The sequence below is a fragment of the Rhinichthys klamathensis genome, unplaced genomic scaffold, assembly GCF_029890125.1.
Source record: "Rhinichthys klamathensis goyatoka isolate OS25496 unplaced genomic scaffold, OSU_Roscu_1.1 h1tg000072l_1, whole genome shotgun sequence".
NCBI classification, from domain to species: domain Eukaryota; kingdom Metazoa; phylum Chordata; class Actinopteri; order Cypriniformes; family Leuciscidae; genus Rhinichthys; species Rhinichthys klamathensis.
In genome coordinates this window covers 2,296,501-2,321,342 of record NW_026606615.1, presented here as the reverse complement: position 1 = coordinate 2,321,342, position 24,842 = coordinate 2,296,501, and the positions used below count along the sequence as shown (strand labels likewise).

General features: G+C 37.6%; 1 protein-coding gene across 1 annotated transcript in view; it reads left to right on the top strand.

Moving 5' to 3' along the window:
• Positions 1–24,842, top strand: part of itga9 (integrin, alpha 9) — a 91,789-nt gene that overhangs the window by 47,252 nt on the left and 19,695 nt on the right. The window contains exons 16-18 of the mRNA XM_056250663.1: positions 11,288–11,440; positions 13,724–13,800; positions 14,440–14,587. Coding sequence (XP_056106638.1) covers positions 11,288–11,440; positions 13,724–13,800; positions 14,440–14,587 — 378 coding nt within the window. The remainder of the gene's footprint in view (positions 1–11,287; positions 11,441–13,723; positions 13,801–14,439; positions 14,588–24,842) is intronic.

Sequence of the window (24,842 nt, the reverse complement as noted above, 5' to 3'; positions counted from 1 at the left end):
TCTAGGTATCGACCCCATGACCTTGACGTTGCTAGCGCTGTGCGCAACTGTTATATGCAAAATGTCCCGTCCCCCCGTTTTAAATTGAGGTCAAATGTTCCTGACAGGTTTCGTGAGATTCACCCCTTAATTTGTTGGTAGATGTTCCTTAGTGCTGGATGAACAATGATTTTTTTCATTGTTCAGAGAGAAAATGTTTTCCATGTGCCCATTTACGCCACGGGAGCATGGCACCTCCATTCCAGCTTTATAAATCCCAGCTGTGTTTTCAACTGAGGGTCACATGCTAAATACCTTTAACATTATGTACACCAGCCCAGGGCCGGACTGGGACCAAAATTCGGCCCTGGCATTTGTGGTTTTCACCGGCCCAACTAATTGATGACGTTAAAAAACGTCCCCAGAATCTGAACATTTTTCCCACTGAGACACACCATTCAAGGCAGCAATTTAGGCGCGTTTCCATTACAGATTTGCGCAAAACTTTTGCGATTTTTTCTAAATGTCGATAAAAAACTATTGCGAAATGACGGCGTTTCCATTAACTGATGTTATGCGATACAACGTCCTTTTTTTTCTCTCGCGATAAGTCATTTAAACATCATGGCAACGGGTCTATCAGCCACCACCACACTAGACATTATTATTATTATTAATGGAATGAGACGTGGTGTGTTATCCAAGCATTAATGGCAGGGAAAGACGCATACTGCTAAGGAGTTTCTGGGTGTTTCTCTCTCATTTCTGCCCCGAGGTCTTGATTGTGGCATTTCTTTGAGGTTTAGAATCCAGTATTCCTGAAGCCTAATAATTGTTTATTTTATGAATTTAATAAAGAACTTTGTCCAAACGGTCAGTGTACATTTGTGTCCATTCGTTTTTCCTTTTTAAACCCGTATTGCAAAACGAAAAATGAACGGTGATTTTTTTTATTTAAAATGCAAAGTTAACCAGCAATTTTTTTTTAAATTTGAACTGTACACAAATGCTGTGCAAAAATAATAATATATCGACTAAATTTCAGATGTTTCTTTGACTTTTTGCCCCTTTATTAAACATTTAAAATATTCACAACTTAATACGAAAAAAATGTAGATTTTAATGGTTTTCTAAGGGCAAATTAGAACCTGGAAATTATATTTTTCCCGCAGTGCTGAATGAGAAGAGCCATATTTATGTCTCTGGAACCACAAGGTGATTTAGGTGAGTTATAGGCTAATGATAATAAATCTGTCTGAAAAATAACGAGGCATTTTAATTGTTTATTAATAAACTATTGTTTTCTAAATCAGTGTCGGCTAAAAACATATCTCCATCTCCGCTGAGGCGCGCCGCGCGAATGCACCTTTAGAGAGAAATACACCTTTCATAAGGATTACATCATCAGAATGTATTAGCTTTCGATTCGAATTTGTTCGTTTTAAAGTGGACACTTCAAGCTTTAGCCTAGGCTATACTTTGTTTCAGTTCTCGCGCTCCAGTTCACGGAGATCATGAAAGCACGCATGATTGTTTTATTTTATTTTACAAAAGCACAACGTTTTCTTGTTATTGTGAGTTTACACAAATAAAATCATAGTGGCGAATAATGTATTATTATTTTCTGTATGACCAGAAATTATAGAGTAGGCCTATTTTAAGTTGTTTCTACTGTTGATAGGAAAAAGCAAGTGTTCGCGGCCGCGCCTCCGTGCCATGCGCGCTCAGCAAACACTTGGATATGCGTCAAAATCTTGTGTTTATTTGTGATAATCTTAGCCCTGTATTATTATTGTCTAACCATTATGAATGACATTTGACTTTGTTCCTTTTTTTGGATAAAAGCGTCTTCTAAATATGGAGCCTAATAACTGTTATAATAATGATGATATTTATTAGCCTATTATTTGCGTATATCACGGACCCCAAACACACCGCGTCTTCAGGTGACTGTAAATGCGCAAAAACTGTTTCCATTGCAGTTTTGCGAAATATTCCTTTTTCGAATTGCCTGAAAAACCACCTCATACGAGCGTAAAAACTTTTTTGCGATAAAGGTGCAGCAACGTGGTCAGCTCGGCCCAAAACAATAGAAAATCACACCGGCCCTTCTGGCATGTGCCAGAATTGCCAGATGGCCAATCCGGGCCTGCACCAGCCCATAAAAGTTCACTGTAATTGATTTTTACAAGGACATTGTTCCAGTATTTCATTCTCTTATGTGTCATTGAGTATTATATAATTTCTTTCATACTGTACATTTGCTTCATTTTTCTGCAGTATTTATATACTGAGAATTTTTGTATGCACGGAATATGCAAGGTCATGTGACAACTATGTAGCATACAACTTTTTGAAGCATGTATTGGTGCATATGTAGCACAGTGTGCAGTTTATACAGTGTATATTCCACTACATAGCTAGTGTGTTATCAATTATCTAGAAGTGGGTGTTGTGTGTGCTGTATAGCATACAGTAAGGGGAAAGCAGTTAGTGTGGAGGGGTTCTGCATACTAACCACAGATGGAATAAGTTACCAGCCAGCTGAAGTGATGGGCGTCCCATATGCTCTCACTCCAGTGTGTGTTAACCATCGTCATTCTCATGGGAAAATTTCAGCAGTTCTCAGGGGGGTTAATAGGGAGGCTTGGAAACTATTTGTCCCTGTGATAACTCCTGCAGTTTGGGCAAACAAGCCGAATCTGTATCTGCCTTGACATCGCAACATTTCAAGAGGAAAGCTTTGTTTTGAAACCTAGTGAGCTGCCTAACTAGACACCACATGAAGGCATCAACATCACTCTCCCAACTTTGTTCCAAGTTTGCTCCAAAAGGTATGGAGTGTAATTATGGTGTTTTCTTAGGGCCCTACCTTGTTTGGTCCGGACTTTCGGATTTTTCAGTTTGGTCCGAATCAAAATTACAGGTGTGAAACCTCCCCCGCACCACGGTCCGGACCAAACAGATGAAATTTGGTCCGACGAAAAGAGGTAGTCTCGGTCCGGATCAAACTGAACAAAGTTTCTAGTGTGAAAGCATTTCTGTATGGTTCAGACTTTCAGACCTTTTACAGTAAGTTCTGGTGGTTCCCGCATAGCCGAAAAAAACAGAAGGTGGCAGGAAAAATGAGCCGTGGCACATGGGGAGAGGAGGAGACGAGGTTTTTAATTGAAGTATGGTCTGATGACATAATAAGAAGTCAACTTGCAGTCTTCTCCTCCTTTCCTGCCGGCGACGATAAAATGTTCGCACGACGAGGACGTTCATTTGGCGAATTTGAACTAGCCTTGTGTACAGTTGGTGCTGCAGGTAATTATGCCATAAAAATAACAATATAGTTGCAACGATATGCGTCTGTTCATTCATGTTGTCAAAGTTACCCGCCGAATTGACAACACGCTGACGTCAGACGCGCGTACATTTACAAACCAATCAATGTCAAGATGCAGCCCACACAGATGATGACGACAGGAAGCAAGTGTGTCACGTAAAGTTCTTTAGTGCGCTCGCAGAATTGCAGTGTGAAACCAAACCAAAACTTTCTGAAAGTATAAAATGTATCAAAGCGTGAACTTTGGTTCGGACCTTGGTGCGGACTTTCAGGTGTGAAAACGCCCTAAGACTTCTAATCCCAGAATGCGTTGCAACAACAAACCAAAATTGTGTTATGCATTTTATGTGTATGCTTATTATATATTTAGTTAGGATGCTAGTTAGCAAAAGCTGCTTACACTAGGTTTGGAACACAGCAAAACAATTTCAGCAATCAGACACATATTGCGAAACGGGGCGACCTTTCTCTTTTAAGAGACCGGAAACTCTTGTTCACTACCATTTGGTATAAAGAGTCGTTTATGGGTAAAGGTTGAAGTGGAAGATATAGGTCATTTTTAGATGCAACTTAATAAATGCTCAGAAGAGATGCTACATTGCTGGTGTGAAATTTTGATAATAACCATATTAATCAATAACACTGCGACCATCTATGCTTATTTATATATCTAGAAGCATTGTTCTCACTATCAGAACAGACCTGTGACCCATTTATGGGTTGTTGTGACACACCAGTTGTGAACCAGTGAACTGAACCTCATCATGTCTCTCCCCACTCAGTATAATTATGATCTGTTTGACATCAGAAGGCCTTCTTTTCTTTGGCTCATTTTGCAGCTGTTGGAGAGCTGCTAGTTTGATTTGTTTATGAAATAAGGCATTTCTGTACATGGACTAACACTTCAGGAATGAGTGTCTGTGATTTATCATCAGTCTTAGTTGAGCTCGTGGACTTTGGAGAGAGATCTGAGAAATATCTTTGCTCGGTTCATGTCCGTCTCATCAAATGCAGATTCACCTGCTCAGCTCCAGAAAACTTGTTCTGGCGATATTTAATTAATCTTTCATGTTAATTTGTAGTTTTCCACAGACTTAGTGATCTATCCTGAACTATGCAACCGAAGGTGGAACACAATTGGCGTTGTAAACATCTAAATCTGTTTGATCTGACGCTCTAATAAGTTAATCTCATTAGCTAACACATGCAGCACATAAACATGGTTATTTCAGTTGTGTACTTCGTCACAGTTATTCATTTTCATGCCTTGATGCCTTGGTTTTTAATTGGTTCCATATGGGATGTTGTTGTCTTGAACAATGTCCGTCAGGGACTTTATTACTATGTGATTTGACGTTGTTGTACTATAGCTCACCTTGTTGAAGTATCCAAAGGGAGGATCATGTTCAGATGGGTCCTGTGAGCATGAATGAAATACTATATGAGGGCTTTTATACAGGAAGTACCTCAGGTTTCACTCATTCATCACTTGCAAGAAATAAAATGGCTGTGGAAAATTTAGGTTACATGATGACCTTGGGTTTTAGCATAAATGGCAGAATTGGTAAATAAAAATAATGCTAACTTTTTTTTAGTTTACATTCTATTGTGCCTCTGTTATATTTTCAATGATGATCTAATCAGTCTATTTTTCTCTTGTGTAGGTGTTTCCTCTCCAATGTGTAAATAATGATTGCAAGAAAATAAATAAATAATTGATCACAAATTTTATTTTATTTTTTAATATTAGTTGTGTGCATGCGCAAAACTATCATGTTACTATGGTGTTGTTACAGAGTTACTATGTTCTCAGTGGTTTTTAATGCATTATTGTGTGATTGCTTTGTCTGTTGACCAAATAATGTGGGATAGATTGCATGCTGAAGTTTAATAGTTTTTCAAATATGAGCAATAGAAATAGTGATGTTTTTTTATACATCTTCAGAATTGAAGTGCATGTATTGCTGAAGTTTATATTTTTAGCATACATGTCATGCACGCATCTGGCCATAAAAGGGAATCCTAGAGCAGAGCGTAAATTAATAGCAGGAACTGTGAGTTTAGCTTCGAGGGTCTTGATCTCGATAAAGCCCCGGTTTGTGCACTGTGTGCATGTATTTAATAACTCTTGGAGCGATCTGGGGGAAGCCACGTGAGCGCGGGCAGCTCAGATCCCATCAGCCAATCACGATCGCCGCTGCTCAGATGACATCATCCCTTCTGTCTTCCCTGAAGAACAGAAAGAAGTTGAGTTCAGCCGCCCTGCTTATCTTGAAGATAAACTGACAAGTTTTATGTATCAAAGCCTCTGGTTCTGCAAATCTTCTCATGTTGGCACATAACTGAAGAACTTAAGCCATTAAATACAAATTTCATTCTTAAGAGCATTGCATGATATCAGCCTCCCGGTTTCTGCCCACAGATTTGAAGTGTGTCAAAGCTTGTCAGGAAAAAAAGGATTTTACAGAAAACCTGAAAAAATGGAAAACAATCTTTAAAGGGGTGGTATAATGCCCCTTTTTACAATATGTAAAATAAGTCTCTGTTGTCCCCAGAGTGTGTGTGTGACGTTTTAGCTCAAAATACCCCACAGATCATTTTTTACAGCATGTTAAAGTTGTCCCTTTTTGGGGGTCAGAAAAAAGGCGTCGTTTCGTGTGTGTCCCTTTAAATGCAAATGAGCTGCTGCTCCCGGCACAGAGGGAGCTGTTGTAAGATGCCTACCGAGTGCATGATATTGCATTTGTGTTGCGTACTGTATTGCATGTGAAAAGACGGATGCGACAGCTTGAGCTTGGACTCACAAATGTGCTCTTCTACAACAACTCAACATGGACTGCGTGTTCCCGGGGGCGGGGTTTATGTAAATTTTAGGGTTGGTGATGTCACTAACCTGGGAGGAATGTCGTGTAGTCCCTACCAGCCGTTTATAAAATGATTCCTTTAAAAGCAAATATCTTCCTTTGCTTTGAACTTTGAGCGTTGTAACTTTGCAGATGTTGTTTATGCCCAAACAGCAACATTACACACTAACTAAAGTTAGAAAAGTGAAATCATAATCAACCACCCCTTTAAAACAAGAACTTTACTTTAGAAGTAAAACTGCTTAATCAACAGTGAAAGTGAAGGCATTTATAATCTTATTTTGTATGCATTTTATTTAGAACAAGACTAAGATTGACCACTTATAATGACATTCAACCCTTTTTTGCTGATGATCATCAAGATGTCTGTGTGAAACTCTAAACAAGCTCTTCACAAGCTCTGATCATTCAATCAGCTCTATTTTTCACCACTGTCTCCATGTTTAAAAGCGTGAGGTCAGACTCAATGATCCTCAGATGAGAGATTATATCTCTGGTGAGTTTGGGAATGGACGGCATCCAACCCTGCATACAGTAAATTAGACACTGTATTTCCTGCACCCGCGACTATAGAGGTTTTTAATCATACTTTCCTACAAGGGTGCTGAATGACAGCGTCAGATTACGTTCAATAACACACAACCTACAAACACAGTCTCTTCGAGTCCACCATGCTTGTTTGGTGAGACCTTGGCACTTTACCATGTTTTAGACACTGTTATGACGATCATTATGTGCTATGGTATGTATCAAATGGTTGAATATAACCAATGTATATCACAACACCACTAATTACTAGCAGCTCCCCCAAATAATTACCCATTATGCACATGATGTTTATTACATTGGTGCTTGGTTTGGCAAGATGACAGCACGTACAGATGCAGCAGCCAATTATTCATCATTCATACTAGTTTTCAGTTGTGTTGAATGATTACTAATATAAATGCACAGTAACATGAACACTTTAGCCTAAAATGTGACCATTGCTTCTGAAAGTTTCGTTTTATTACTGTCGTTAAAAAAGGCTATTATGACTGTGGGAAGCCATTCTGTAGTGCCGTCTCTTTCCGTGAAAGCCTTTACTGTGCCAAATGGAAACAATGTAAGGAAACAGATGACACTTCAGCCGTTCGTCTTGTACAATGAAGCCCTGTGGCGACTGACTGACCTGCTTGGCTCAAGTCTGTCAGTGTGTGTGAGCGGCATGTAAGGAACAGTTGTTTGGGTTCCTTCAGATACCACCCACCCAATTAAAAGCATGAGGTCGGTCCTGAGGCCTGCTTTCTTCTGCTCTATAAATACATACAGTTTATGATGGAGTTTGGGGGGCTGGGAAAGGAGGAAGCAGAAGGCAAAAGGGAACATTAATAATGATGATAAAAGCCTAGGCCAAGGTTCAGATTTGACCTCTAATACTTCCTAATGTGCAGGAGGTGCTTGTTCCTGTTGTGTCTCCTGTGTGTGGAACATTTTTCAAAACAGCCCTTAAGCAGCCTACAAGTGTGAAAATTTTCATTTGAGTTAGATGCACATGAATTGCAATAACGACAGAGATGCAAATATATATTATATATTCGTTGCATATATATGTAAATTTTATTTATTAGGATAAACCCCTTGAGATGCATCATCTCGTTTTCAAGGGGGTCCTAAAATACATCACAGCCATCACAAGAGAACAATAATACAATAAACAAAAGTACAATTATACATATTTGACAAACAAATACATATAGAACCACAGACACAAATCCACACAAATAAAAATAAAAAAATAAAAAATAATAATAATAATAATATTAACCGAAATATACAGAACTTTACAACCACTAGATCAATTTTTGGTAGAAATACATTTAGAGTTGAATGTATATAGTATATATAGGGATAGGTAATTGGATCACAATTAATTTAAATATGAAAGAAAAAATAAATAAAATAAAAATTCACATTGTGTCAGCATCATATATTACAAAAGCAGTCAATCACAAAGTAAGAAGACAAAGTATACTTAAACATCCCAAATGAAGTGATGGATCTAATATCGGAAGGTACGTTATTCCAATCTAAAGTGGCTTTAAACATAAAAGCTCTTTTGCCAACTGTCTTCTTGGCTCGGGGGACAGAGAAATAAAGCTGAACAGAGTGCCTCAAATGATAATATATAATATTATAGTTATATATTAACTAAATGTTTGTCTACTTGGACAAATGGACCAACCTGAAACAAGCCATTTATTCATTTATTGTTACACTCTATTTCAATGGTCCACTTTAGACATTCTTCTAACTATAAGTAACTTTGCAACTACATGGCAGTCATTCGAGTATTAGTAGACTGTAGTCAACTGTTAGTAGACTGTTATGTTAGGGTTAGTAGAATAAGTTGACGTAGTTGCTTATAGTTAGTGTTAGCAGATATTAAGCAGACAGTCTACGAATACTCCGATGACTGGGCTTCTGGGAGCTGAACTATTGCCCACAAGCATCACTAAAATCAGGGATCAATCCAAGTGAGGTTATCAGTCCAAATAAGTTGGACAGTTTGAAAATAAAGTACTCCACTTACACTAGACATCGCTATTGGACTGGTGATTATATTTTACTCTGGCATGTTTATTGTCGTAAATTAAGTTGGTACACACGTTTGTATTGGAGAACAAGAGGTCATTCATACTCTCAATTCACATGTGTCCCAATGAAAGCGGCACATAGCCTGTTCCTGAAGCCTGAACGCCTGATCTTTACTGCTCCCCTGAGTGGGGGTCATTGGTCGGACAGGTCATAAGGACCATTTGAGACATACTGCTTTAATCCCATCTGGGACCTGAGGAGAGTACACAACACTGAGCTTTATGTTGTCCCTTTTACGACTTGAGCGTATTACTGTAACAAAACCCTCTCTCTCTGGACGCCAAAGGGCACATGAGAAGCCCTCGGCTGATGAGTGCGGAGGCTTTCACCAGGAGCGGTGATTAATGCTTAATCTAGGGTTTATCACACAAGCTTTGATTCTACAGATAATTTGGTTAATACACCTAAAGCACAAAGCAGGTTTTTTTTTTTTTTTTTTTTTTTTTTTTTGTGAGTAACAGCATCTCTTACTTTAGTTTTTGATATATACTTATTCTATTAGCTTTTATTTTTGTATTTTTAATTTTAATAACACCTTTAGTAAGGTCCGTAGCATGAGATTTATGATGATTATTATTGCTTATATCAAAGAAAGGTAAAAAAGCCAAAATGTTCTTAAAGGACCAGTTCACCCAAAAATTATATTTCTGTTATCAATTACTCCTTATGTCATTCCAAACTTGTATGACTTTTTTTTCTTTTGTGGAAAACCAATGAAGATATTATACATGGAAACACTGTAAAAAAAAAGAACGAATTAATAAATTAAAACTAATATATTAATTTTTGTAAGTTTAAAATAAAACAAATTTTTCAAGAAAATATTATTTCAGTCTTTCTACTTCAAAAGTTCATGTTTAATTAAATGTTTCTTGCTATTTCTTGATAATTAATTTGTGAAATTTACTAGTTTTTTCTGAGTCAAAATGGTTTCTACACCAAATATTTTTTTAGTTTTAGTGTATTTGTTTTTTGATTTTTTTAAAAACTTTTTATCTGTCACTGTTTTTATCTCCTTTTTTCTCTTGGATGGAACAGCCTGAAAAACTTGACTTGCATTCATTCATTAATATATTTATTTCCAATTTTAAGCTACAAAATAATATATGACACATTTTTGGTGTGTGTTTTATTGGTAAATTCTTAAATGTTATTGAAATGAAAGCTTGGCAAACATACAGAATGTCATGCAGGCTTGAAATGGGTGAGTGAATGATCACAGAGTTTCATATTTGTGTGAACTATTCCTTTAATTCAAACATTGTCTTAATTCTGTCATCTATTATGAACACATACGCCCCATTTGATGGTGTAAATAAGTCTAGTGGAGGCTAAAACCTGTCCGGTCAGCCGACACTCCTCTCTTTCCTGCAGTAACTCTATCAGCATGTGAAGGTGCGGGTCGGCTGGACACCAGGACAGGATGTGCATTATCTATTTTATCATGATGTGTTAAAACATCGGCCTGATTCAGCGCCGCTGAGGAAGAGGATGGGTGGGTGGACAAACAGAAAGCATGTGATAAAACTCTCGGGACGAAAGAAAGAGAAGGGGTGCTCACTAGGCACAGTTTGCTCTTCTATCGTGTTGGTACAGATGAAAGCCAATGCGGTGCCAATGATGTTTAATAGTCAGGGGATGGGAGAGAAGAGGGCACAGGAGAGGTCTACTTTTCCCATGTCCCTCCCTCTTTAGTGTCCTCTAACAGGGATGTCGAGGTTTGATCCTGTTCAGTCTTTCGTTCGACTGTTTCCAAGTCGTGTGCCAAAGGAAACACTCCCACTCCTGCGGCTCATATTGCCAAAATAAGGGAAGATGAAGTGTGTCGAGGCAGGGCAGTGCCAGCTTTTTCCAAATGTTCATCCGATAGCTTTTGGTGGCTCTTTAAAGGCACTCGGTTCACTTGATCGAGCCAACAAGAGCTTTGCAAAGAGCTTCGGCTATAAAGCTTTTCACCACAAATACGTTTTTAGCCCATGCAAAGCCAGTTACACGGCCACCGATTGGGTGAGCTACTTGTCATATGGGCCATTCATCTAAACTTGTATTAGTCTGTGCTTTTATTTTGAAACATTAGTGGATGTGATAAACTGTCGGGAAAGGAAAAGTGTGATTTTTGTTTCAGTTTTAGGAATTGCAAAAATTACTCTTTTCTTTTTTCTTAAACAGGTGTTTTTAAAGCAGCACAGACTCACAGTGTTTGTGGCACATTTCAGGGTTAACTAAAGCTAAAACCATAAAATCATTTTGATAACTTATTTTACTTCAGCTACTTAACAAGGATACAGGGTTTTATTTTAAGTACAAAAATAAAAAATATATAGACATTTTAAAAAGCAATAAAACTAATAAAAAAGAAATAGAATGAAATATGAATAACTGAATTTATTTGCTCACATTTGAGCTTTTAAAGATTTAAAGTTTTTCTTATTATTGTTTATATGTAATATTTTCCCATTTTTGTGCTTTTCAACAGAGAGAAGTGAAGGATGTGTTCGCCGCCATCGTGTTTGAGGCAGCATACAGTTTAGGAAAGCACGTCGTGGATGGATATCAGGACCGTGACCTTCCCTCTCTGACTCCTATTCTACGCTGGAAAAAAGGAGAGAAGATCGCCGCTAAGAACGAGGTTTGTATTCGTCAGCTTTCAAACAATTTTAAACAGGATAGCATTGGAAAAGAAGATAAACTTTAGTAATTAATGTCGGCGCGGATAGCCTCGCGGATAGCCAACTGCACCTTCGGCGACCCGAGTTTGATTGAAAAACTGCCGTATAGATATGTTTTATATTATCTCATAATTTGGTCTATTATGATCTGCTGTCACTTTAAGATTTGACACACGGATCCATTATACGGCTCAAGGTCCTTTGCCGATCCTCTTTCCCTCTCTCCGCCTCATGCTTTCCAGTCTGATCTGTAATGTCCTATCTACGGAAGTGTAGAATTACGAGATAATTTTTCATGAAAAAAAAGTTTTTGCTCTGTTTTTCTGAATTAACGAGTTAATTATCTCAGAATTATGAGATCATTTTTTCTTGAAAAACATTTTTTTCACTCTGTTTTTATGAATTAATTAGTTACTCATAATTTTGAGATAATTAAGTCATTAATTCAGAAAAACAGAGCAAAAACTTTTTTTCATAAAAAATTATCTCGTAATTCTGAGATAATTAACTCGTTAATTCAGAAAAAACAGAGTAGATTTTTTTTCCTCAAGTGAATGCAATACGCTTCCGTACCTATCCAATAAATTTCAATTACATTTTTTTTTTAAATAAAGGCATGAAAATCCAAAAATAACTTGCCTAACTTAACCTAACTAACTAAAAAAGAAAAAACTTTAGGAATGAATCATGAGACCATAATGCACAAATATATATTTAATGCATTATTATTCTTTTTTTAAAATTAAATTTAGTATTATTATTTTAACTCTTTCCCCGCCATTAATGCTATTATGCATCTTCTGAAAGAGTACTGGATCTCCTGATCAAAACACAGACGAAGAAGAAGCAGAAACATGCGATTGAAGCATTGCTTACGCACATGTAAAATAACTCAATCGTCAAACATTTAAACAGAATATAAATCAAAACTGCCTAACGTTACTGATTGAAATGTCGGCCCAGGACGAGGTACAGGACTGTGAAGCTTTAGGGAATTTGATGGACTCGATCTACTCCATCTGTGTTTTGATCATCGTTCTGAATCTGATCCGGGCATGCATGGTCTTTGACAAAAACACATTTTTCTCAGCTTTTTGCTCAAAATGTTGCTTTTTTTATGAAACTCACGCACAGTCAAGTGTTGATAAAGAAAGAATACACCAAGCTAGAATAAACTGTTATATATTGCATGTCCAGATATTCAAACAACAAAATATTCTGGGGGCCATGTCAGTTTTGTGAAAATTATCAAAAATGCTGGCGGTGGCTGGCAACTTTTAAAAAAAACGCTGGTGGGTAAAAAGATTAATAGTTTAGTGCAGTACAGTACAGTAGTAAAAACTACTAAAGTTTTTAATACAAGTAAAGAAAATGAATAATCTAAGAAACTTTAAGCATGTTAATTTTCCATTTTAATCAGATTTTCTGTCCTAATTAGCCAAGACAATTTCTGGTTGCTTTTTTGAACATGATCTTCCACAAGCACTGATAAATCACGCACAAAAAGACTACACGTGTGTTAAGAAAGTAAAATATCACATCAAATCAAATATGTTCTGATTTCCTGTGATTCTGAATGTTTATACAAAATAAATTACTTGATACTGGAAACATATCACATCTGGTTAGAACACTTATAAAACCTTATATATTGCTCGTTTTAACATTTTAACATCTTTACAATGGTTTTATACAGTAGATTTTTCTAATTTACTCTGAGACTCTGTTCCTCATCTCGTACTCATTTGCCGTTGGCTTCACCCAGCAGCTCAGAATGCCAGAAATTACAATGTATATGAATGTGGTTTTAGTTAGGCCTCAATAATGGCTGTTGACTCTTTGTGAATGGAATGTGGAAGATTGATGAATTTATTTGCCAACAGTCCACTTCATAACCAACCCTCCTGTTAGTCGACATGCTTTTCCCTCTGAGCTTGAGGAAACACGGCGCTGGCATCGTTCAGCGCGGCAGGAATCCATTATGATGGAATCTGAGGCCATTAGTAACTGTGTCCACCAGTTTGTCTGTAGCGCTAAAGCAAAGGTGTTGATGTCAAAATCTGTCCAACACGAACACACGGCACTTTCTTCTTCATTACGCTTGAAACCGCTACTCATGCTAAAGCTTTTCAGGCCATCGTGAAGTCTTGCACAACAGCACCCTCTAGTATTTGCTTCCCATCTCAGGTTATAATAACAGTTAAGTTGTGTAAACATCCTGTGCTCTGTTTGACTCTTCACAGACGTGGTTTGAGAAGAACTGTCTGTCAGACGACTGTGCCGCTGACCTGAGGCTTCATGGGAAACTGCTGCTTTCTGGGTAAAGCCCCTGGTTTTCTCCTCTCCAGGTTCTGCGCAGCGGCTCGTTTCAGTTTATTTACGTCATTAGGGTTGAGTCGCTGTGGGTGTGGACACACGCTTGGCTCTCCCCGGCCCATGGCGTCATTCATTAGACCGTCTTAAGGAAGTCCTAGTCTGGTTCTGAATGATCTGGACCTGGTTTCTCTGTAGTTTCCTTAAACGCTGAACCCTCACTGTTTAAAGAGCAGATGGTGATTCACTACTTACTGTATATACTAGAGCTAGTAATTGAAAACATATTTTACTGTAATGACTACAAAGCAGGCATTCATGTTCTATGCTCTATGTATCAGATATATATTTGTATAAGGAAAATTAAGTCTATTTTAGGACCTATTTTAATTTTTTTTTTACATTTCAATATTTTCATTATTCAAAGACTTTCAAATATTTTACATTTTTTATTGTTTGTGCACTATAAAAACAGATTTTGTTGGTTTAACTTTTAAAAAAGTAAGTTTTTAAGTAAATTTTTTTGTTATTTAAACCATCAAAATATAGAAATACAGTGATATATATGACCCAGAAATATTTTAACAGGTTTCCTGAGATTTTCCTTGTCCCACTTGTTTTCTCTTTTGTTTCTCTCATTTCTCAGGCGTTACATCAGTTCTCATCTGGCTCTCGGTGGAGTGAAAAATGTGTCATTAAATTTAACCATCTCTAATGCTGGAGATGACGCCTATGACACCAACATCTACTTGAACTTCTCCAGAGAGGTTCACTACATCAACTTCTTACAACGAGTAAGTCTGATATATTACAATTAGTTTCTCTAAACCAGACTTTTGACTGATGACTTGCAGTCTTGTCCAGTTTGCTGCTTATTCTTACCAAGAACTGACTGACATGTGAAGTGACACACTATTGTTAACATGACATACAGGCAGGGCTTGGCATTAACAGCAGTGGAGTGTAACGCAGTCACACCTATTAGTCACTTCGGCAGGTTTAAATTTATACATAATATAGCCTATACATTTTTCAATTGTAGTCTTTTAAAAAGGCATCTGAAATAATAAACTAAGTGCGGTGTAGTGTTGTCAAAAATATAGATTTTTTGATACTGAAATATCTGAAAAGCTTCCAATAGTCATTTTCCACAGAATAGATACATGATACCAGCAGCTCTTACTCTCTCTCTCATTTCTCCGACAGTGATTGGCACAAACCCGCCTCTCCTCACTCATTCGATTTTGCTCCGGATGAATATTGTTGGTTTTACAGGGCTTGAATTTTGCTGTGGGATTGTGCATAATTTTACTCATTAGCAAGTTTTGTACTCACACCCAAAGTGCAGCACATAAAGCCGCCTCTCAGAACTAAATTTAGTTATTTTTCGCTGCTTATTGCGCTTAAACAGTCAAATACACACATATTAATGTCAAAATGCCGATCTTGGCGAGTATTCATGTAAACACAGTCAGTTATGTCTTAAGTGAACATAAACAGTTGAGAAAGAAAACACATGTGTAACAGTATAATGGATCCGTGCGTCTGGTCTTAAAGTGACAGCAGCCTAATAAACCTGCTGCCAAATTATGAGATCATATTAAAAATATCAAATGGCAGTTGAGTGGCTAGTAACTTTGGAAAACCACTAGCCAGAGTGGCTGGTTAGCAAAAAAGTTACTGTCAAGCCCTGCTTCAAACTAAATTCCCCAATGTTTTTCAAAGATTGATTGCTAAGAACTTTGCAAACTTGCAAATCCAGTAAGTAGTTCTTCAGGACCAGTACCTTCAGATGCGTTCATTATAGCAGCCTGATAAACACCAATTTGTTTCCCAGTGGAGTTATAAAAACCTACTGAACATTGTGTAAAGCCAGCCAGTTAGACTGAAGTTTGAAGTTTGCAGAGCTCTTGCCACTCTTGTTTGTAATACGCACCAGGCGGCTCATGGGTGTGCCATAAACTAGGTGCCAAATACTGACAAATAGGTTCAATGGAAAATGTGACAAGTTTGAATCTTCTTTATAAGGAAATGTGGTCATCATATCCATGATTTAAAGGGACATAATGGAAAAAATAGTGTAGATTATGTCGAGATATGCGTTCAGTCAGCAGAGGAAGTTGTGGAAACAGGAGGAAGTGCACAGTTACTGATGAGAGCACTTGCAGCTGGTCAGTGTATCGTTATCTCAGGCTTCTAGAACACGTCTCACACTGAAATCCCTGTTACAGCTCCCTCAAGGTCTGTTTCCTCTGCTGAAAAGCTTTCTGTGGTTATCAGTGGCATAAGCGAGAACATTTCCTCCTTTAGTTTGACAATAATGGAGCAACTCTTTAAGATTGCTAAACGGACCTCTGTGATCAACTCAACCTTCTCAAGAGGGAAACGAAGCAGCAGAATTGCGCACTTTAATGGTTGTTCTCAAATTTTAAGGGATAATATCAGAGACTATTTATTTATTTTCTAAAAGGACTTTGATAATATCTATATTTGGACATGTGTTTCCTAATTGTGACCTTTTCTAGATTTACTGATTTTTTTAACAACTTTACTGATTTTAGAAAAAAAAAGCAGATGCAGCAAGAATGGACTATCAATAACTGCGATAGAAATACTACTTCTTAAAAGGATAGTTCACCCCAAAATAATTTTTTGCCATTATTTACTCGTTCCAAACCAGTATGATTTTCTTAAAAATAAAAATGTAAATAAATAAATTTAGTTACACTATATTTTAAGGTGACGCAGTGTACTTACTATAGGGTTTGGTTTAGGATTAGTTACTTGTAATTATGCATAATTTACAGTTATTACTATAGTAAGTACATGTAGTAACGTGTAACTACATCACCTTAAAATTAATTTCCATAAATCTACATAAAAAATAATGCTGCTCTTTTCCAAAAACAATAGCATATAACATATTCCCTGTTTATTTGCCATTTTTTAAGTTTGATGTTATCCGTCTTCTTTCACTTTCAATGCATGGAAAAGGGCAGCATGAACAAAACATCTAATTTTATGTTCCACAGAAGATAAAAAGTCATACTGGTTTGGAAAGGTGAATAAATTATGACATCATTTTTATTTGCAGGTGAAGAATTCCAAATAATTTATGTTTGGTCTAGACTTAATGGATTTAGTAATTTGACCATCATTTGTTTGCTTCTCCTTCTGCGTTCCAAAATCCTTCTAAATTAATTTGTTTGTTTTTGAAGTGCTCAGATTTCACTCTATATATCCTCGTGTTTTGACACAGATGGAGCGCTTAGGCTTAACATTGTTTTACAGTCTTAAATTTCATTTTGATCATTTTTTGCGGTGCTACCTCCCTCTTCTGAGAGTAATTGGTCATGACTGTTGAATAGGATGCATGCAGGGGTCGAGGTGGAAGTGTTTGTGAGAAGACAGTGGCTGTACTTTGCTTGCTGTTCTAGTACTGTACGCTCAGCAGGACCTGTCTAATTACCAACGCCGCGTGTAGTCGTCTGTGTTGATGTGACCCGTCTTCACTCGGTGGAGTTCAGGCCAGAACGTCTCCCTCAGGCCAGTTCAGCTTTCCATCATGCCGAGTGTGAACTTGCGCTCGCCTCTTGTTTTATAGTAGGTCCTGTTGGCCCTGTGTTTGTCTTGCAACCTAAACCATCTGCAGCAGTGAATTGGTTTCAGAAGCTCCATCGCCTCATTCAGGTGGCCCCGGGGCCCCTCTTGTGAAGAAACACACTTACTGTAATTAGATAAAGCGTGGATTGTCCTTTTATTAGATTGAGGCAGGTGAAGCGAAGACCTTCAAATTGGTGTCTCGGAAACAATACGATTTATTTTAGAGTTACTGAAGCGAGAGATAGAGAAACAGTCTGGCTGGATATGAAGTTTATTTTAGAGAGACTCAGCCAATACATACATCATTTGAGATTTGTTAATGTTTCAGTTTAATAACACAGACCAGAGAGTAGTGACTTAATAAAAACACCTCTTTCCTTCCTGTACGCCATTGGTGGAATACAATTACTGAAACAGTAGTGACAAAACACTGGACAGATTTAGAGAAGTGGCATTAAAGTGGCATTTCTTTGAAAAAAAAAAAGGATATAGTACAAGCACACAAAAAAATAAAATATAATTTCAATCCAAAAAATGTATCAAAATGATAAAACAATAGATACAATTTTGAAAATGAGACTGTGCCACTTTGTGCTTGTAAAACACTTGTGGAGCATGTTCATGTACACTATTGTTAAAAAGTTGGGGTTAGTAAGATTTTATTAAGAAATGAATACTTTTATTCAGCGAGGATACATTCAATTAATCAAAATTGAGAGTAAAGACATTAATAATGTTACAGAGATTTCTATTTCAAATAATTGCTGTTATTTTGAACTTTCTATCCATCAAAGAATCCTGAAAAAAAAGTATCACGGTTTCCATAAAAGTATTAAGCAGCAGCACAAATGTTTTCAATATTGATACTAATGATAAATATTTCTTGAGCAGCAAATCATCATATTAGAATGATTTCTGAAGGATCATGTGACACTGAAGACTGGAGTAATGATGCTGAAAATTCAGCTTTGATCACAGGAATATATTAGCATACATTTTAATATATATAAAATGAAGCGTAGCGTCAGTTCTGGAAGGTCACGTTAGTCAAGCTCGTATCAGTGACCCTCAGCTGATCCACGTCTACCTATAGGAATACGACGCCTATCACTGTACATTAGGGGTGGAACGGTACACGGTTCATACCTCGGTTCAGACATCACGGTTCGGTACGATTTCGGTACAATGGAGGGAAAAGCAAAACAAAAATGCAGAAGGCATTGCATTTTTTAAATAAGTTTTATTATATAAAGGCATAGAACCAGTTTATTTGTAGTGCACTGACAATAGTTTTATATAATTAGTTTATTAAATTAAATTAATGAAAAGACAAAAAGACCTTGCGATATGTTTGGTAATTGTACCTGAATTAATTTAAAATTAATTTGCTATATTTCAGATCAATATATTTGTTTTCCTTAATTTTAATTAACATTATTAATTAACAATGTAACATTATTCTCATCTGAATTTTAAATAATTGATTTCTGTTAAAATAATACTACCATTAAAAACACATTCGATTTTCTTTTTTCATCAATGTAGAATGTGTAAGATTAGTGCTCCGAGGACAAGAAATGAAAACCAATGCAATATGACGAATGTCCAAAAGATGGGACCCACAGACTGTTTTGAAATGGAGTCGGATAAATATGTTTTTCTTTTAAAACAGTGTGTGTGTGTGTGTGTGTGTGTGTGTGTGTGTGTGTGTGTGTGTGAGAGTGATTTTGGTTGAGTGACAGTTGTAGGTTACAGTTTGACAAGAGTTTACAGTGTGCACAATGTTGTGTTTTATTGCGAGTGTACACAAATATAAGTAAACACTTTGCAGGTTTAATGATCTGTATGAACAAAATTACGGAGTATGTTTTTTATGTTTCCACTGTTCGGTCGCGCGCCTCTCTCTCTCTCTCTCTCTCTCTCTCTCTCTCTCTCTCTCTCTCTCTCTCTCTCTCTGTCTCACACACACACACACACACAGTTCGATCTCGCCTCTCTCTCTCGCGCGCGCACACACACACACACACACACACACACACACACACACAGACACAGTCCAGCATTGCAATCTTGACATCGCAGCCTTCATTATGCGATCACACCAAACGCGAATAAAGCGTCAAATTCGCGTCTAGTTCGACGCTAGTCCAAAGCGAATATGACGCGCGTATAAAGCCAACGTTTGAAGTGAACGCGCGTTCAGAGCTAAGCCGATGGTACAGATTATGTGTCCCTAAAGAACCCGCGTAATCTAACGGTAGTTCCGCATTACATTAATTAATTTGCACGCGAGTTTTATTTATTTGTATACCGTGTATTCTCCGTGTAAATTCGTGCACCGAACCGTGACACCCGTACCGTTTCGGTTCAATACGAATACATGTACCGTTCCACCCCTACTGTACATATACTGTATATGCTCCTTCAGTATTATCAGCAGCTCTCGGGTTTCTCAGGAGCTCATTACCCTCCTCCATCCCCAGCTCCTCCTCTTCTCCAGTCAGGATTTGACATCCATAACTATGTTTTCAGTGGTGTATAAAGAACTTACTTAATAAACCGTAATGTTTTTATTACCTTAGAATGAGACATTTATATCTACATAACCGCGGGCAACCCCTTCTATGAAGGTCGACATATTGTGACGTCATGTTTCTACCGTTGCCGACAGCGAACACACAGTGACGCGTTTCCTCACTACTTTGAAAGAGAATCCGCAGAAAGCTAGAAGCTAGCCATAAACACCGTGAGTAGTAACTTTCCCCTTGTCAGTGGTGTAAAATATGTAGTTGGATTGTTTCATGTAACTTAGTTCTTCTCCCTCGCTGTGTTATGGCTTTGCTATGTGGGGATAAATGTGCTGGTTACGTTCGTGAGACAGCTGATTAGTACTCTTGACCGTAAAACAGTATGTTACAGGAATCACCAACCCGTCGATCGCGGTCGACAAGTCGATCTTGGAAGCATTTGAAGTCGATCGCGAAGAGTTTTCAAAATCAGAGAAAAAAAGCCTATTGTGTGTAGTAAATGGTGTCTAGGGGATGCGGAGGCGCGTGCGCATTACAATCATGTCATTTCTGCCGCTCGCACCTTTGGGCTCATGCGGACGCGTCGAGTTTGAAAAAGGCTTTACGCTTTAACCAGCTCAGCCACAGTAACAGCTCATATTAGCCAGCTAAACTTTTACTACCCTGTTAGAAAAAATATATAGTTGCATAGTTTCATGTGGTTCTTCTCCCTCGCTGTATTATGGGTTTGCTATGTGGGGAGAAATGTGCTGGTTACGTTTGTGAGACAATCAGCTGATTACTATTATTATATTATATGTTAAGACCCTTGATCCTCACTTGACTATGGCTTTGTAAACTTTATCCATGATGTGGTTTATAATGGACTGTGATACAGAAACAGTGACAATATTACACACTCTTGGCTTACTCTGGCTATTCTCTGCTGTCTCCAGACGACGATATGTTTGTCCCGTTTGAGCCACCGTAGCTTCTTCGAAAGGGAGGGGTGAGCAGTGGGCGGAGCCATTAGTGCAACTCGCAACCGAACCGCTAGATGTCGCTAAAAAATACACACTGCACCTTTAATGATATCTGCAATACATTCATGTTGGTTCTGTTGTGTTTACCCTAAGGCGGGTTATTGCTGCTCTCCTGCTCTTATCCATGCTAGGCTGACTGGATGCACAGGGAGTTCTCGCCCAGAACGGAAACATACCGCCAATCCAAACTGTATGCTAATTGTCAATCGTATTTGACGATAGTGGTCCTGACAGAACTGTTATTTTTACATTATATTTCTGTTTTTGCTGTATTTTTGATCAAATAAATATCAGTGAGCATAAATCTTACAGACCTCGACAATCACTGCATGAGAATCTACTGAAATAAAGCCAGAGATAAACTTGCAAAATAAAGTAATAGGATAAAACGACAAACATTTTCTGTCACATGATCCGCAGGGCCCTGCTCACTCCTACTCACAGATGGCTGATGGGTAAACATGTGCACTTATCTGCTGCCCGCTCTTCTCCGTTGGAGAACTAACTGTTTGTTTGGCGACGCTTCACAGTTTAGGAAATAGAGGTTCTTTTTGAACTCGAGTTGTCCTGGGGTTTTCCTGTTAGTGCTTTAGAGGACGTTGTGTCAGAGAGTTGCTTATTTAAGTCCACTTGATGAAGACAAAGGGTACGTCTCCTCATTGACCAGACTGCCGAAAAAGTGCTGAGCAAGAGGTAGACGACTGTATAAATAATGTTGAACTATTCTTGCCACATATCGTACGTGAGGGATCTTATACCACTTATGTTCAAGGGACATATTATGTAAATAAAAACGGGGACATAACATTATCCATCTATATATAACATTGTAGCATTTTGAGTCTGATATATTAAAGGGTTAGTTCACCCCAAAATGAAAACTTTGTCAGTAATTACTCTCCCTCATGTTGTTCCAACCCCGTAAGACTTTCGTTCATCTTCGGAACACAAATTAAGATATTTTTGATTAAATCTGAGAGCTGGATCACTCCTCCATAGGCTTCTTAAGGGATCGAAACTGGCCGGCCCAAAAGTTATGAAAGACATCGTTAAAATAGTCCGAGTGACTACAGTGGCTCAACCTTAAGTTTATCAAGAGACGAGAATACTTTTTGTGCGCAAAAAACAAACAAAAATAACGACTTTATTCAATTATTCATTTCCTTCTCTGTGGGCCTCGAGATTTCACGTAGTGTAACAGCGCAGCGCTTCTGTGGCCAACGCTGGTCATGTGTGTGATGCGTGTGACGTACAACCAGAAGCGCTACGCTGTTACACTACGTGAAATCTCGAGGCCAACAGAGAAGGAAATGAGAGAGTGATCCAGCTCTCAGATTTAATCAAAAAAATCTTAATTTGTGTTCTGAAGATGAACGAAAGTCTTACGGGGTTGGAACAACATGAGGGAGAGTAATTACTGACAGAGTTTTCATTTTGGGGTGAACTATCCCTTTAATGTAATCAGGTGTTTGTTAAGGTCACCTTTAAATCTGGCTTAGATGTCTAACAATTCCAATAGGTTTTGATAAACTGTAAACATGATCATTTTGGGGCACAAATGGAGACTGTGTACATAATATTTGTATGGAAATATGGAAAATTCAGTTGTTTTCTTCAAATCTACCGTTCAAAATGTTGGGGTCCGTAAAACTTAGTAATATTTTTGAAAGAAGTCTCTTCTGCTCACCAAGGCTGCATTTATTCAATCAAAAATACTGTAAAAACAGTAATATTGTGAAATATTATTGCAATTTAAAAAAGCTTTTTTTTATTTGAATATATTTGAAAGTGTAATTTATTCCGGTGATCAAAGCTGAATTTTCAGCTTCATTACTCCAGTCTTCAGTGTCACAAGATCCTTCAGAAATCATTCAAGAAACATTTCTCATTATTATCAATGTTGAAAACAGTTGTGCCGCTTAATATTTTTGTGGAATCTGTTATTCACTTTTTTCAAGATTCTTTAATTAAATGAAAGTTCAAAAGAATAAAAATTTATTTGAAATATAAATATTTTGTACATTATAAATGTCTTTTCTGTCATTTTTGATCAATTTAATGCATTCTTGCTGAATAAAAGTATTAATTTATTTTTTTCATTTTTTTATTGTATGATTCCCAAATTTTGAACGGTACTGTACATCAGAATGCATCAGACACATTTGAATATCTGTGCCTAATAATATTTTTGGAAACTAGAGTAGCCGAACTACAGGCAAAAAATGTAAAAATCTGGTGCGGATATGGACCACAGACCGCAAATTGAGCACAACTGAATGCTCTTGAACTCAGAAATGATTAACAGGCCACATTTAGTCCGCAGGCCGCCAGTTGAGGTGCCCTGCTGTACATTAGCAATACTCAAATCTGCATGTGGAAACCTGGGTGTTCGTGTAAACGCTCCAAACCAGTGCAAAACGTGAGGCCAAAGCCTCAAGCTCTTCCCCAGAGAGCTGCCAAGTGCATAAAAAATGAGTTTTGCAAACAGTCCTAGGCTCTCCTGCACCCCCCTCATCTACTTTTGACTATTTATTGATGTATTTTCTCCGGCAGCAGTTCTTGTTATTGCTGCAACCTCGCTAAGAATAGCTCCAGTATAAACTCAAGAATGGGGAACACGTGCAAGACCTCGCGTGGAACTGAAGATCCCCGAGTTAAGCGCTCGTCCTCTGCAGCGTGAGGCCGTCTGGTTGATCAGTGGCCCTGATGGATTCCTGTGTTTTACCTTCTCATCTCTGTGAAATGACAGCTTTGTGAACTCTCGCTGTGGGAACGCTCACCCCTCACAGAGTCCAATCTCAGCTGTTTACACAAACCAGCCGGCGCTGCTCTGCTGTGTTTAGAAGAAGCTCTCAACTCTCACTGGCGATTGTCCCTGTTACTGTTCTCCTAGTGTACAACGCATGAGAGTACAGTTATTTATGGGTTAGTCAAGTCAAGTTAAAAAAATGTTTTATATAGCCCTGCCTTTAAACAATACAGATTGTAAATCTTCACGTTAGTAATCAGGAAAACGACAGTATTAAATGAAAAATTCATCAGTCGTGAAACCAAATCAAATTCAGCCATAAAGCAGCTCCACAGAAGACAACTGTCATTATTATTAAGTTCAATTCAGTGATGATTTAATTCAGTTCAACCACAGTGTTAATGTTGCAAAGTTCATCAGTTATGAAATGAACACATTTTTTATCTGTGGACCAGCTCTGCAGAACACAATAGTGTCATTATTCAGCTCAAGTCAGTTCAGTGTCAATTCATTTCAGTTCAATAAGTCGATGTTGCAAAGTTAGTATTATTATTGAGCTCAGTTCAGTTCACATTTTGTTCTCTTCCGATAGTCACTGCAGTTAAATCACTGATATTACTGAAGAATAATTCTTTTAAACCCCAAAAAGTTAGTGCATAACATTTTTTCCTAGTGTTTTATATTCTCTTTTTTGTATCTTAAGTTAACCATGTATATGTTATACCAAGACTGACTTCAAACTTTTGCCGAATGCCTTGTGCACAATATTTTCATTTTCATTTCATTTCATTTATTCGGTTTGGTCATTTACAGATCATTCAATCAATCAAATCATTCGAAACATAAACACTATAGATGACCAGGTGCAGGCAGAAGCTAAAGCTTATTGTGCCTGCCCTTAACTTTAGAATCATAAATGCAACTCATTAATGACATCATCTGTTTCATAAAATTAACATTAACACATTAGTGGACCATTGTCCACACCAGAAGCAAGCCTATTTAATTAATTTTCATTCTATTGAATATTATTGAATATCCTTGTGTTGTTGTAAAATGTTCCTTTCACAACACTCTTCCAGTGTTCACATTTGCAAGACACATTTCGACTGGTTGTAGATCCTGCAACAAATGTTAAACTTGTTAA